General features: G+C 38.0%; 3 protein-coding genes and 1 pseudogene across 4 annotated transcripts; all 4 read right to left on the bottom strand.

Moving 5' to 3' along the window:
- Positions 1-3,889: 3,889 nt before the first annotated feature.
- LOC149267126 (putative xylan O-acetyltransferase 8 pseudogene) lies at positions 3,890-4,234 on the bottom strand (annotated as a pseudogene).
- A 245-nt stretch (positions 4,235-4,479) lies between these two features.
- Positions 4,480-5,689, bottom strand: LOC149267125 (protein trichome birefringence-like 43). 2 transcript variants are annotated; one of them, XM_089431480.1, is made up of 3 exons: positions 5,558-5,689; positions 4,928-5,325; positions 4,480-4,610 (listed from the first exon to the last, which is right to left on the bottom strand). In XM_089431480.1, the coding sequence occupies exons 2-3, from the start codon at positions 5,083-5,085 to the stop codon at positions 4,496-4,498; spliced, it is 273 nt and encodes a 90-aa protein (XP_089287606.1). In that variant the 5' UTR covers positions 5,086-5,325; positions 5,558-5,689; the 3' UTR covers positions 4,480-4,495. The 2 variants fall into 2 exon arrangements, with proteins under 2 accessions (XP_089287606.1, XP_089287603.1); XM_089431477.1 differs by lacking the exon at positions 5,558-5,689 and having other exon boundaries at positions 4,928-5,500.
- Positions 5,690-5,795: 106 nt separating this feature from the next.
- LOC149267124 (uncharacterized) lies at positions 5,796-9,636 on the bottom strand. The gene is made up of 4 exons (XM_089410258.1): positions 9,445-9,636; positions 9,354-9,396; positions 9,134-9,238; positions 5,796-8,432 (listed from the first exon to the last, which is right to left on the bottom strand). The coding sequence occupies exons 1-4, from the start codon at positions 9,634-9,636 to the stop codon at positions 7,804-7,806; spliced, it is 969 nt and encodes a 322-aa protein (XP_089266384.1). The 3' UTR covers positions 5,796-7,803.
- A 1,211-nt stretch (positions 9,637-10,847) lies between these two features.
- On the bottom strand, positions 10,848-15,097 carry LOC149267123 (uncharacterized). The gene is made up of 3 exons (XM_089410255.1): positions 13,394-15,097; positions 11,724-12,935; positions 10,848-11,561 (listed from the first exon to the last, which is right to left on the bottom strand). The coding sequence occupies exons 1-3, from the start codon at positions 15,095-15,097 to the stop codon at positions 10,848-10,850; spliced, it is 3,630 nt and encodes a 1,209-aa protein (XP_089266381.1).
- Positions 15,098-15,839: the final 742 nt, after the last annotated feature.

The raw sequence follows: 15,839 nt of genomic DNA, 5'->3' as shown, positions 1-15,839 counted from the left end.
AGATATGGAGAGGCCATATATATTTATGATATGTAATGACAGTCCATAGATTGTTACCAGTGAGCAAGGTCCATCCCATTTTTGCCGCGAGTGCTTGAGCGAATGTAGGAAGATCTTTTAGGCCCCATCCTCCCCATTTTTTTGGAGTTGTGATCTTTTTCCATCTGACCCAAGCATATATGCGTTTATCCTGATTTCCGTTCCACAGATATCTATTGCAAGTTTGCTGTAACCTGGTCAGTATGCTTCGCGGAATCCAGGAAAGAGCCATCCAGAAGACCGGGGTCGCTTCCAAGACAGCTTTTACCAGTACAAGTCTGCCCGCTCGGGAGAGATATCGACTTTACAAGTTATATGTGTAATTCTGTTATATTCACAATTTGTACATATAATATAATATAATATAATATAGTCTTTTGTTAATTGACAACTTTATGAGTTATATGTGTAATTCTGTTCTATTCACAATTTGACGTTCTAACTTTAAGATTTTATGTAACAATTATATTCAATTTGTTCCCCAATAATATTTTGTTTGAATATATTGGATTGGATTTGTTACTTAGAGAGTCCAAGTTAAATATCTTATGTAATAAATATATTCAATTCATTTCCCAATACTATTTTATTTGAACATATTGGATTTGTTTGACCATATTGAATTGGATTTGTTACCTTGATAGTGTAAGTTAAATACCTTATGTAACAAATATACTCAATTCATCTCAACATATTGTATTGGATTGGTTACCAATTTATATACATTTTTGGTTTGGTATTCCATTGATTTCATTAAATGGACTTCATACACCACTTGCTGCCGTGCATAAGTTTACAAAAATATAAGGGAATGGGGTTTTCAAATATTTATTTCAATCTACAACATAATTTTGTTTTGTTCACTCATATATAGTGAGGTGCTTTTTGGTTTCTTTATTTTTTTTTTAAACAATGCCGAATTAGCCCAAATTAGAAGTTATATAATAGGGTATGAACAATATTGTCAATGGCTTTATAGAATTAGAAATTAAAATGATAGATTAAGATAGATTAAAAGTTAGAAATATAAAAAAAAAAATTTATTATCAATAATTTTATAGAATTAGAAATTAAAATAATAAGATATAATAGTTTAAAAGCTATAATTAGTTTAAAAATTATTAATAATTTTAAAATTTTCATTGTATTGAAACTAAATTTTAAAAATCAATATTTGATGTTATTTTTTAAATAAAAAAATACATCTCAATTTTAATTATTATTATAAATTTTAATATTAAAAATAATTTAACATAAACTAATTGTTTGAACCATAAATTCTATTAATAAATGTTTCTTTTGAGATATTGATATAAAATTTTATTTAAAAAATATTTCAATATTTGCTACTGTTCCCATAGGTGCTATTCCACCATGAGCTATTAGGTGATTGGCGGTGATACCCGCGGAACCAAGCAATAACTGACATTATGGGACCCTATTGAAAAGCTCGACTAAAACCTCTACTGAGATTGTATTGTTAAGTATAAAATGAATACTAAATTAAAAGCTATATATATTTAATTTATTTATATATATATATATAAAATCAAAATTATTTATAAAATTGAAAATACATTTTTAAATATAATAATTTACTATATAATTTATATAGTGTAATTTTATTATAAATATATAATTTTATTTTATTTTTTATTTTATTCGTTTTACCTTTTATAAAATTCATTTTCGAATAATTATTTTATTTCTTTTTCAACTTTTTATTTCACTATAAAACTTATTAAAATTAATTTTTTAAGCCACATTTATTTTCATTTCTAACCATACCAATATATATTGACAACCATGTATTTATAAAAAAAATCATTTTTTAGAGTTAATGTTTTGTTTTTTAATTAAAAAATCTTATTAATCTTAATGGGGATTCGACAATTTTTATATGATATTTCCATGTCCAATGAATCCAGTAAATAACAACTTACTGGACCAATTTTATGGAAATAAACAATTAACTTAATTTTTTCTTGTTTCGTATCTTAAATTTCAAAATATTTTTACTATCCAATGAAATTCTACATTTTCTTATCTTGGTTGGTTTTTCTATGAAGCTTAATAATGAAAAAGCATTCCAGAAATATATAAGATTCATCACATAAATATTGCAACCACATCCAATAATTATGGCAGAAAAATATGAGACAATTATCCACATGGTGTAAAGGCTACAATAAGCCTTTCATTTATGGTCCAATTAAATGTTTGAAAAATAATTTTTGCAACAATATTGAAATATATATATTTTATTATCAAAGTTAAACATTATAACTTGTATTGGTCAATGTTAAACTAGTAGTGGTTGCTAAAGTCCTACATTGGCAAGGACTAATAAAAAAATATTTCATTTTAATGACCTATGCCAATCGCTAAGATCCAACTAAATCTTCTTGTTTTAAGGGCTATTATGAAAGATTTTGCCATAAAATTGTTATAATACTAGCAATTGTCCCAAAAGGTACAAAGAGAGGCCGATAGGATTATTAAATTGGAATTTTTGAATTCTTCTAGAATAGTTAATTGGTTTGTGGAAAACTTTGTTTTCTTGCACTGGATCATTGTGCAATTACTTTTATTTAGATGTTTTACAATGAAACTCTCTTCAACTAAAATTGATATGTTGTCCATCAAATTTCTACAATCTACAAACAAGTGAACCTTTCACAAAATTGTGCAGTTGCATTCACAAGTACACCCTCTAGTTATCCACAGAAATTTCCTAGCTCCTGAGCTCTGAGTAGTTACTATATTCATGGATAATATTTAGCTTTAGAATAAGTGGCAGGACATACCTGAGTTTAATCTGGGCTCAATCATTTGGGATATCTAATTTCTTTTCTAGTTTATAACAAGGGAAACCTCAACACTTGCCATACGAGACAAGTAGTAGCCAAAAACAGTAGTCGGAGTTGCTAGAATGCCTTAGTGTTCCATTTAAAGAATTAAAGGCTCAGTGAAGGCATTTGAGGTCGTTGGTCTATGTGGGCTGGTCGATGTATGTATACAAATTAATCCCAATTCAACAAGTCCATTTTAACAAGTCGGTGTGCTATGCAAAAACACTGAAACCCAATAAAGAAATCCACAGAAGACCAAGCTAAATCACCACAATGAAATGTTAAAACTTCAAGCCTAGAAAAATACCAGAGTACTTTATTCAAATTCATAGCACCAGCATGCCTGATTCTATATATAAACCTAGCCCAGATGAACAGAGTCGTCCATAGTCTCAAGTAGTAGAAGAAAGTGCAAATTTGCCAAACCTAGAATCTCCCTACAAAACTCTTATTCCTAAACAAAAAACCAGACTTAACCAAAATCTACGCAAAAAATGTTAACCAAACACAATCAAATGTGTGAGCATGTAAAGTCAACACAACAACTAAGGTGAAAATTTTGCAAAACAGCGAAATCAAAACGTTGATAGTCATCATACACCCATACGGTAACGAATGCAAGTGAATAACAACTCATTCCAGAAATCTTCAATCTAGAGCAACCCAACAAGTAAATTTTTGTTTCCATCACAACCCAATACATGAATAAGCATAATTTTGTGATTTTTTTGCCAAGGAAGAGGCAAGGGAAGAGGAATGATGTGGCGTGGGACAATGTCAAAGGGTAGTCGGGGAATGGCAGGATCAAAGGCTTTGGGCTTTCATCCAGGTATGGTTTCTGGTGATACTTATGGCTTTGACAGGATTGGAATGGGCCCTGTGGATGGGTTTGCAATGCCAGATATGTTTACTGCTCCAGTGAGTCAAGGCAGAAGATTTCCTCCTTATGGCCAACCAGGTCCTAGATTTGGCCCAGCTTCAGGGATCAATAAGAATTATCAATTCCCTAAACCCTTGGAAAGCAAAGTGACGTACAGAAGCTCGTTCCATGTATCAAGGACGCCTGGTAAACACCAATGGATACAATCTGCAAACTGCTCAGGATGCTGCTTCTCATCACTAGTAACGGTACTACTGTAAATTGAAGCGTGACCATCTTTGCGAAATTGGGATAGTCCTGTTATATCCAGTAGAGTAACAAGAAAAATCATAGTCCCTATAACTTCCTTCACTATGGGCACATGAGGAATCACTGGAGGTGAGTATCCTTCAAATTGCACTGGTTCAGTCTGACCATAGCATTTCTGCCCGTTCTTCTGATTCCAATAAATTGGGCTGCACATTTACATCAATTTTATGAGGAAAACCAGTTCGTATACCTAAAATAAGAGCCATAGCTACTTGAATAGATTTCATGGATATCTTGGAATTTGATCTATCATAAGAACAGTTATATTTTTTTAAAGCTTAAACTTCCAATTCCAAAATATTCATGAAAACTGCAATCCACATAAAAAATGCCCTATAACATATACAATGTGTGTTTGTATAAAGATTTACCTGTAATGTGTAGGGGACGAGGTGCTAAAGAAGACAAGTGATTTTTAGGGATCGATATTTGCAGGTATCCAGTTTGCCCACGTCGTCAATGCCCTCTTGTAAGCCACAAGTGGATCCATGTTTGTGTAAAGCTGATTGTTAGACATGATTAGGTCCCATCTGTCCAACCACATTCCAAACTATTACATTTTTAATATCAATTACAACACTAAATTTGGCTGCCCCTTGTTGAAAATTTTAATCAGAAAGTTCAGAGTTTTGATACTTCCCACCTTTGATCTTGCCACCAATGGGATGACTCAAAAACCAATACATCATCTCCTTTCCAGTAACCATATACAGAAAAGTCCAAATCCTTTTATTCTCATATACAATATCACCCTGTTTTTTATCCATTTATTTTCATATGCAATATCACCCTGTTTTTTTGCATTTCATTTCCTTTAGACTATCAAAATAAGAATGGCTATTTTTACCTCGGAATTGAACGCCTGCTGGGCTGCCGTCTCCATTTCTCATAATCGGAATCCGGTCTTCCATTACCCTTGCAGTTATATCTGTCATCATCATAAGGGCACTGGCCAGCCTGAAAAAGAGGATAGGAGTCATCTCGAACCCATGTCCCTATGAACATATCACATGTCGTTGCACTTGTTTCGAGATTGAGGGGACACTGTCAATCATCTCTGCAGCTATTTCTCCATGTGGAGTATCTTCAACGCTTGACACAGTTTCCATAACGTTTCCTCTTATGTCCTCATCATTAACATTGGTATTAGGCATATCCATATTTTCGTCTAAAGTAGAGTAGGCATATCCATATTTTCGTCTAAAGTAGAGTAGGCATATCCATTTTTTACTGCAAGTAGGAGGCCTGCAATACTGCTGAATATAAGTATGAAGCTGAAAGAAGAGGCCATGACCCAAATGGTCTCTTAAATCCACAACGGCAGGCAAAAACTACACCTTTTTTGTTCATGCCAAAATTGCCAACAACTACTTTTCTACTTGAATAATGCCCAAATTTAGTCTAACCACCTTTGCCATGTCAATGATGTTCATGGAAGATGAGACAAACAAGCATTAAAAACAACCAGAAAACATACCGAAATTCATGTTGATCTTCGCATCAACGCCACAATCGTGCATATCAGTAACAGCTATAGGGATGTCCATACCGAAATTCATGTTGATCTTCGCATCAACGCCACAATCGTGCATATCAGTAACAGCTATAGGGATGTCCTTATTGTAGGCAGCACAGAGATTACATTGAAAACATAAATTCTATTGTTGTAAAAAATGCTCCAAAACAATAGAAGAGAAACAGAAGACGCGTGAGAGTCTACAAAAATAACTGAAACTCGTTACCATCGCTAATAAAACCTCTGTCATCAGTAACCCTCTTCAAAGCAGAAAAATCGAAGTCTACCCTCTTCCGGGACCTTAGAGGTTTGCTTTTGCTTTTCACAGATATATATAGTTGTTCATGGAAACAAGATCAAAAGGAAGTCTTAAACGACAAAGTAAGAGGGACTTTGTAAACCCTCCTTATAACATTAAGAGATTTCTGTAAGCTCTCTAACATATCGAACATAAAAAATCTGCAACAAAATGTCTAGGGCTTCATCAATGATCAATGCTTCAAAGTTATAAACGACTCTATGTAGAAGAATTATAAAAGAGCTAAATTACAGATGCAGGGTTTTTAGAACTCTCAAAGATGAAGGTGCAAATATTGTTAAATCCAATGGTAAGAATTCCTCAACCTGCAAAGAACACAACAATGATGAGAAAATGAAATTGCAAAAATAAATTGAGAGTAATTATCAAATGCCAAAGAAGAGGGGAATGGAGCAAATCAAAGGTCTGATTCCCTCAAAGAAAAACACTGCAACCCCATTTGCAAATGGTAAGGCCTTCGGACATTTCAATGCGCAAAAAACTGAACCCTTCTTTGTCCAGCTCATAATTCAGAAAAATACTCAACTTCCATTTTAATACGCAAAATCTTCCATTTTAATACACAAAATCAAGACATATAACAGATGAACACGATATAGCCCTAACCTGTTGATTCGAAATCCACGAGTCTTCCAGATCGATGGTAGTCTTCCACTGAAATTATAGAATAGATGCCACTAATTTGAATCACACATCGTTGTCTTCCACCTGGTTGGGTTTTTTATTATGGCAGGTTTTGGCTTAACCTTATTTTAAATTGTTGAAAAAATATCAATTAATAATTAATAAATTATCTGAATTGTTTAAAAAATGCTGCCTAATTATAAATATATCGTGATTTAAGCTCAGCCTAACACATGACTTTTAACAGCTCTTTCTTTACACACCTTATAGGCTTTACTCACTACATGTATGTAGTTTATAAAGTTTACATTTAATTTAATTATGTACAATGGCAGTGGTTTATCAATGTTGGAAATTATGTACAATGGCAGTGGTTTATCAATGTTGGAAAAGAGTTACAATTGTGGAAGCATATGTTTGTATAAAAGTTAACCAATACCCAAATTGACAATACAATTGAGATTTTAAATATGTGGTTTCCAATATTCATTATTTTCTATTTTTAATTTTTTTTAGAAAAATATTTGTATTTTTTAATCTTTTATAGAATTTCTGTTTTCACATAATAATTTCATTATTAAAATTTACCTACACCATTCTTTTTTGAATACATATATATAAAGTTAAATATAATTTAATTGATTGAGAGGTAAGAATAAAATGTTCAAATAATAATAGAATCCTTCTCACAATCAAGCCCATATTTTAACTTTTATCTATATAAGTTGTCTCAATCAGTTTACTGACACTGTTCATATGATATAATTTAAAATAAATAAATATAATATGGTCAAACCCATAGTTTTGACCCTTATCGATAAGTTGTCTCTATCAGTTTGATTAATGCTGTTCATCCTATGAACAGCTATGTACTTAGAAATCTTCAAACTGAAAATGTTATGATGATAACATGGTAATTTTTACTCCGGTCTATAGAAGTGGGATTTATCTTTATTAAGATTAATATACAAAACTTACAGAACTTACACCCAAATAATTCATTCAATGGATCCTGACAAGTTTGAGAAGAACAATGGAATACACAACAAATTTTTCTGGAAGTGTTGAAAAGAATTTGTTAAAATAATAAATGGCTATTTGTTATCCTGATTATGTAATGGATCTGACAATGTTGAGAACAACAATGGAATACACCCACCAAATTATTTAATAGTTCCGATAAGAAAATTTTGACCTTTCAGAGTCCTGCTTTTCAAGGATACAGGGCTACTTCTCCAAAAGTCTTCATCTGTGATTTGATGAACTACTTCTCCACCGAAAACTTGTAAACCATAACATGACGGTAGATCTGCCCTGGACGATAAATAATAGATGGAAAATTCGGCTGGTCCACTGCGTCCGGGAAAGCCTGAGTCTCCAAGGCCAGGCCTGCATATTTCCTGTAAATGGCACCTCCCTTCCCCACAATTTTCTTGATTTGATTAGAACTATAAAACTGCAAGCCTATGTTATTTGTCCACAAATCCAAAACCCTTCCACTGAAATCGTCCTTCACTCTCACAGCACGCCTCAGCCGATGCTTGGACTTCGGCCGATCCAGGACATAGTTTATATCATACCCTCCTGGGACATAGTTTATTCTTTTTCCAACAGCAGTTGGTTTTGTAAAATCATAGGGAGTTCCTTTGACAGGCACAATAGCACCAGTGGGAATGAGGTGTTTGTCCACTGGAGTAATTGAATGTGCCCATATTGTCACTTTATTGCTAAGTATGCTTCGGTTACTGGCTTCCCCTGCAAGGTTCCAGTAGGTATGTTGGGCTAAGCTCACAGGAGTAGCCTTTGTCCTTGGTACTGCTTTTATTTCAAGTGTCAACTCCCTAGGTCCACTCAGAGTGTATGTTGCAGATACATCAAGAACACCAGGAAATCCTATTTCAATCGTCACAAGAACACAAAAATGAGTATTAAGTATAACCCATTTGTGTTATATTGCAAAAATTAGGATCTGCACAGAGCCTTATAATAGCACTTAAGCATGATTTCTCCATACATATCAATGACCCATAGCAGTTAAGCATGATTTCTCCATACATATCCATGATCCATAGCAGTTAAGCATTTGTGCTATATTGCAAAAATTAGGATTACACATACACTAAAAAAATAATAGCAGTTAAGCATGATTTCTCCATACATATCCATGATCCATAGCAGTTAAGCATTTGTGCTATATTGCAAAAATTAGGATTACACATACACTAAAAAATAATATATTATAAAAATAATAGCTAACAATTTTTTGGTCAGGTGATGTAGAAAGAAATCAGAATAACTATCCGGCCATATATTCCTGGCGATCTCTGAGGAATCATGGAATTTATGATCGTAGATCTACACGAATTGGGAGGCCTATAATTTTGGATGTAGAGATGGCAGTGAATACGAAGGCACATCAAATTAATACAGCCCAAGGGACAATGTAATTTTAACTTACAAAAGTTAAATATAACCTAACAAATGAAGCAGAAATTTCCATAATTGCAATGAAATCTTGAAAACCTAACCAGAGTGACCTGAAAAGAAGCGAACCAATAAATATATTGAAAGGTATGTGTCTGCGACGTTCCTACCTTGTTCACCGTCACGACTGTGGTAAGTAAACTGTATAGATGGACGAGGTCCCTTTTTCAGTCTCTGTACCCTCCATAATACCTTGTCGAATCCCCTTTTTCCTCCTGCATCATCAACAGGGCCGCGAATGAATAAAAATAACAGAATACCAAGGGTGCCCAAATGTATAAATTTTGACTGGGCATGAAGGAAAGAATTAAACATAATGCAGGAACTGACCCCATTCTTGAGAGCCAGAGTAGGCGGTAACCCGCCCAAGCGCCTACAGCGACGATTTCCTCTGCAAAATACCTTCGAAGCTGAGACATACAGAGTTGTCTCCGACGGCAGTGGTAGGCGGAGAAAATCGCGAACAAATCTCCGAACGCAGAACAGGCAGGCGGAGAAAATCGCGAACAAATCTCCGAACGCAGAACAGGCAGAGCAGAAAACGGACAGCATGACAAGTAATTGAAGAAGACGACAAGTAATTGAAGAAGACGCTGAATTCGTTGAACGGCATAGATGCCAGGTGTCAACATCGGAAAGAAAAGGACGACGAAAGTCCCTTTCAAAGGAAGGCCTATCGGCCTAATTAAATTTGTATTTTCACTAAATGGTGTTGTTACAATTATGCCTATGATGGTGGTGGTTAACGTCCACTGAGACCAAACTTTGGTCTATCGGACCTAAAGAAATGAATTATTTAGTTTGATTTAAGATTTTATTCCTATGCTCAAAAAACTTGGAGAGAAGCCTGCCGAGCTCACTGTAATTTTGACAATGTAAAAGGCTAGGAAGGTCAGTATTGCAACAAAGATTTTGAAACTGAGATCTAATGTGGTTGTACGGTGGGCACTCTAAGAGGAAGTGATTTTCATCCTTGATGTTCCTATTCTCACAAAGATGGCAAAACCTTTCCATCCATGGTGTTTTAGGAACTGCCCAACCACTGGTTTCACTATGGAGCTCATGAGATTTCGTTCTAATATTGGCTATATTAATTTTCTTTTTTGAACTAGTTAAATAATCATTTTTTAAAAGTTCTAATTAAATCTTCATTTTAAGTATTATTTGAAATTTATTATAAAAAGAAAATGCTCTCGCATTACATAATACAATACTATATTAAAAAATAAAATAATAAATCTAAATATATATAGAAATATTTTAAAAATTAAATTAATTTAAATATAAATATACACGAAAAATAAGTGGGCTTGATTGTGGGGAAAAACTCCACAGTTAAGCGCGCTTGAGCCAGAGGAGTTCTGTGATGGGTGACCTCCTGGGAAGTCCTGGTTACCGGGTGCAAGCCCCGAAAGTGATGATTGATGCTATGTGATTCGTTCTCCACATTTCACTAGTTTCAATCCCACTTCTTCACCCCTGTGAGCATCACCCGATGCAATGAGTTCTAAGTGAACTATTCAAAAAATCATGAGAAATTAGTCAGTTACGACTACCTCTCATGGAAATGGTCATATGTTTGAATGACTTACTTAACGCAGTTGAATCCCAAAAATGATATCTAATATAATGCACTGCGTAAATCCCCCATACTTAAACTTTAAACCAATTTAAATTTAGATTAATTAAATATTTTTTTTTTTTTTTTTTCACTGAAACGGGTATGTTTTATTAATATGAGGAATAGAATGGACTCACGCCATGGCGGCCATCATTACATTACATCCATTTCTGTTTCTTAAGCTGATACTATATTCAGGATCCTCATGGATTACAGGGATGATAAGAGCTTTCGCCATTTATGAGGAGTTGTCCTTTCCCCAGCATGCAGCCTTTGTTTGCCATCAGGTCTGCTTCACTATTCAGGCTTCTGAGAATATGAAGGAATTTGTAGGAGTCAAAGTCAAGCAGGACGCTCTTTAATCTGTTTAGAGATTTGTTGAGGCATGCATTGTTAAACAGTTTGCCCGTGTTTAAATTTTTTATTAAGATCTCTGAGTCTCCAAATGCTTGGAATTCTTTGTCACCTCTGTCTCTAGCTATTTGACAAGCTATAAGGAGACCTTGAATCTCTGCCTGATTGTTGGTTTTCTGCCCGATGCCCCAGCAAAAACTGTCCCTTTTAGTGCCATCCGGGGCATAGATGACCCCTCCGGCTCCTGCTGTCCCGGGATTGCCTTTGGAGGCTCCGTCAAAGAAAATCGTGGTTGTTTTTTGTTGACGCCACCATTCATGGAAGTTGGATTCGGAGTCCCTTTTGCGCCATTCCGGGTTCGCTGAGTGAGGGGCTGTTAACTGCTTCCAAGGATGAGGGGAGAGGGGGCCCAGCCACCTCTCTTCTTCGGGGAGGAGCAAGGAATCTTCTGGAGAATGTTGCTGATGGACTGCTTCAAGGAGAAGGGATTTGGCCTTTGCCGCTGCCACGAAAGGAGTTTGCTGCTTGTCATTGAATATCAAGTCATTCCGGGTCAACCAAATCTGCCAGCATACAAACTTGGGGATAGCGTTCCAGACTTTTCTCTAGATGGACTTGCTGGGAATTTTGCTGGGGTAGCTTTGATTCCATGAGTCGAATAGATCAGCAACAGAATTATAAGAGGGGGCTGGGATTTGTAACTCTTGTAGAATGAGACCCCATACTTCTTTGGCAAACTTGCATTCCATAAAGAGATGTCTGGCTGTTTCTGAGCTCCTTCTACACAACTCGCATCTATGCGGCCCTGCTATGCTTTTCTTCATCAAATTGTCTCCAGTTAGCAACTTGTTGTGGACCAGCGTCCAGAAGAAAAAGTTTACTTTGGGTAGCGCTAACGGTTCCCATACTTTCTTCCAGAATTCTGGCGGTTTACTGCTGTTCCTGTTTGGTTGAAGGGAATTATAGGCTGCGGCTGTTGTGTAAATTCCTGAACGCCCCCATCCCCAACTATCCTTCATCTTTCTGTTCACTGGGGCTGCGTCTTCTAGCAGATCTTCTAGGACGCTCTTCTGCTGATATAATCGCTCTGGAATTCCAAAGAAATCCCAGCTTTTCCAGTTATCGTGGCAATCCCAGTTTGACAGATCGTAGAGGCTTTTTATACCTGCGCGTTCAAGCCAACATTTTAACTCTGTTATTTCGTCAATTTCCGCAAGGGGGTCACGATTCATGATTCTGTCTTGCCACAGATTTGTGTGTTTACCGCTTCCTGGGATCCTGTACGCGCTGCGCATGAAGAAACTCATTGTTTTACTGCATAGTTTCCATACCTGGGAGCAGTGATTTGAATGCGCTGTCTGGATATTTCTGAGCTGGACGTTATGCGCATATTTTGTTTTCAGCATGTCGCTGACAGGGTGTTTGGGCTCTTTGAAGAGTTTCCAAATGATCTTGCCTCCCAATGCCAGGTTGGCTAATGCTGGATCACGAATCTGGAGGCCTCCTTCAGAGAATGGGCGCTTGACCACGTCCCATTTCACTAAATGAAACTTGTTTTGATTTCCTTTCCCACCCTTCCAAAGGAATTCCCTGAGGATTTTAGAGATTTGATCTGTTACGCTTTTGGGGGCGAGAAGGAAGGCTGCTTGGTAGATAGGGAGCGCCGATAAGACAGTCTTGATCAGGATGAGTTTGCCTGCTTTTGTAAGCCAATATCCTCCCCAACCTGTAATTTTTGTTTTTATTTTGCTGATGATTTCAGTCCACAACGACCTCTTGTTGAAGCCGTTTGTGATGGGGAGGCCAAGGTATTTGATCTTTTCCCATTTAGCGTGTCCTTTGAAGCCTATCAGGTTGGAGATACTTGTGAGCTCCTGCTGCCCAATGTTCCAGCCATAGACTTCGCTTTTTTTTTGTTGATAGAGGCTCCCGAGACCCTGCAATAGCAATTGAGAACAGAATCAAAGGCTTTGGCTATTCTGGCTGAGGCACCTCCCAGGAGGAGGGAGTCGTCCGCGAAGAGAGCATGGTTCTGAGCTGGGGAGGATGAGGAGGGTTTGAGGCCAGGGAGGGAGCCTGAGGCTTTTTCGGCAGCTAGCTTTCTACTGAGGGAGTCTGCCATCAGGATGTAAAGGAAAGGGGAGAGCGGGCATCCTTGCCTGAGGCCTCTCTGGGCTTGAAAAAAGGAGGAGGGTCGGCCGTTTACAAGAGGGGCAATCCAGGGGTTGTGGGTGCAGGCAGAGATAAGATTGACAAAATGAGGGGAAAAGCCAAAGGAGAGGAGGACTTTGTAGAGGAAGGAGCGGTTGACATGGTCAAAGGCATTGGCCATATCAAGTTTTATCAGCATGCCTTTTTCTTTGCGCTGATTGCTTGAGTGGATAATCTCCTGCACCTGGATGACATTATCTAAGATGTGCCTGCCTTCTACAAAGCCACCTTGATTGCTAGATATCAGCCTGTTGAGCAGTGGCTTGATCCTGTTAGCTAGCAGCTTTGCCAGAATTTTGTATGAGGCGTTACAAAGCGATATTGGCCTGAATCTGGAGAATGTTTCTGGGTTGGTTTCTTTTGGGATGAGGGCGAGGTAAGTGGAGTTGGTTCCTCCCCCTACCTTGGCTTTTCCCATGAAGCCTTTTACCATTTTTAGCAGATCAGTTTTGATAATATCCCAGCAGGTCTTGTAAAAGTGAATGGTGAATCCGTCAGGCCCAGGGGCCTTGTCCGGATCCATAGACCAAATGACTTTGCTGACTTCTTCTTCAGTGATGGGGCTGATGAGAACGGAATTGTCTTCAGGGCTGACCAGATGAGGGATGTTGGAGAGGAGGTCAGCAGTTTCCTCCTCATTGACATGGTTATCTGCGGTGTAGAGCTGTCTGAAGTGTTCAACGGCTGCTTCTTTTATCTGACTGAACCCTTTGCAGATCTGCCCCTCTGAGGTTGTTATTTCAGAAATATGGTTTCTGGAGAGTCTTGCTCGATATTGGTGATGAAAGAAAGTGGTGTTCCGGTCACCAGCTTTCAGCCACAGACTTCTAGACTTAGTTCGCCAATACTCTTCCTCCATCCGGAGAGATCGATATGTTGAGCATTGAGTTTTGACTTCTTTGTCAAGGAGCGTTGGGGTGATTTCTCCTCTTTCCATTTCTGCTTGCAGGGCCTCAAGGGACTGTACAGTTTCTTTTCTTTGGCTGGTTGGATTTGGAACCGGTTTCTTAATCCAATCCTTCAGGGCTTGCTTTGTGGCTTTGAGCTTTTGTTCCCACACGTAACTGGAGGATCCTGTGACTGGTTTTACCCATGCAGTTTTCACTGTTTCTATGAAGCCTTCCCTTTCTATCCAAAGAGAGCTGAATCGAAAGGGGATTGGGCCGAGATCTTCTTCATCTTCCAGAATAAGCTGGATTGGCTTATGATCTGAGGTCAGTTTGGGCAGTATTTTGGTGGTGATTATCTTCTTATTCATCATCAGTGTACCTTGGACTAAAAAACGGTCCAGTCGAGCAGCGATATGGTCCTCACCCACTCTGTTGTTGGACCATGTGAAGGACCCTTTGACCGGAGTGAAATCGAGGAGATCCCACTGCTGGATGAGGTCTTCCACCATGGGGAGCATGGGGTCTCTGTTATTAGTACCTCCCCTTTTTTCTTTTGCTTTTAATACTATATTTAGATCCCCGACAAGAATGATGTTACTAGGGGAGTGCTGCTCAAGGAATTCAGTGAGAGATTTCCAACAGTCCCTCTTTTCAGAATACAGAACAGGTACATAAAGGTTGAAAAGGGAGATGGTTAACTTACTTGTGCAGTGCGTAAGTTCCGTGTAGATCCAGTGCTGGGTCTCATGGTATTTGTTCAGCTGGAAGAGGTCTTCTGTCCAGAGAGTTGCCAGCCCTCCTGATGAGCCTCTTGCGCTGACTGCTCTTCCTGTACTTTTCTTCCATTTCTTCTTGCTGATGTCTAGCAGGGCTTTCCCCTCTATCTTAGTCTCTTGGAGCATTAGAATGTCTGAGGGTTCTATTTTAAGGAGATCCTTAACCGCTTCTACTTTCGAGGGGTTTCCCAGACCTCTACAGTTCCAAGAGATGAGGCGCATTATTTACCAGGGGTGGGGTGGGAGCCCCCCTTTGGGGGCCTATTCCTGGAGTTTCTCCCGATTGACATCTCTATTGTAGGCTGGCTCCCTTGAGTTTTGAGCCTTTCCGCCTCCTCTTCCCTTGCTTCTCTACGAGATTTCCTTCCAACTTTTCTTGTGGGTTGCTCGAGGGTTTCCTCATCCGAGGAGTCAGAGCTTTCAGCTGGTTTTTTCCTTGCTACTTCTGCGTATGAAGGGTTGGAGGGGCTTCCTTGGGGGGCTTCCAGGTGAGCCATTTCTACATCTTCTGTGTTGTTGATGGGAGGGTCGATCTGGTCCACATTTTCCGGGGTTGCTGTGACTGTCTTGCTCTGGCTCGTTTCTTTAACATTTGAGATCTTTTCTTGAGTGGGATTGGAGCTGCTTGGAGTCTCTCTCTGAGTGCCTTTCCCGTTGCCTTTCTTCTGATTAGTGGTTTTTTGTACTTGAATCCATTGCTCGCCGTTCTGTTTGTCTGGTTGTTCTTCTGCCTTCTTCTTGCAGTGTTTGGCGAAGTGCCCGTAGCCATGGCAGTGTCTGCATTTAAATGGCAGTTGTTCATAGTCCAGCTCTTGGACATGCGTCCAGCCTGCGACTGTAAGTTTTATGGCTTCCGGCAAGCCCTCTTCCAGGTCGACTTCGACACAGATGCGTGCACATGAATATTGATCTTTTCTTACCGCCTGATCTATGTATTTCCCTAATCCATTGCCGATGATCTGGA

Source organism: Pinus tabuliformis, chromosome 6, assembly GCF_031772625.1.
Source record: "Pinus tabuliformis cultivar Carrire ecotype Pingquan chromosome 6, CPIR1, whole genome shotgun sequence".
Lineage (NCBI taxonomy): Eukaryota > Viridiplantae > Streptophyta > Pinopsida > Pinales > Pinaceae > Pinus > Pinus tabuliformis.
The sequence above is the reverse complement of the archived record's forward strand: the minus strand, read 5'-3'. Positions and strand labels throughout refer to the sequence as shown.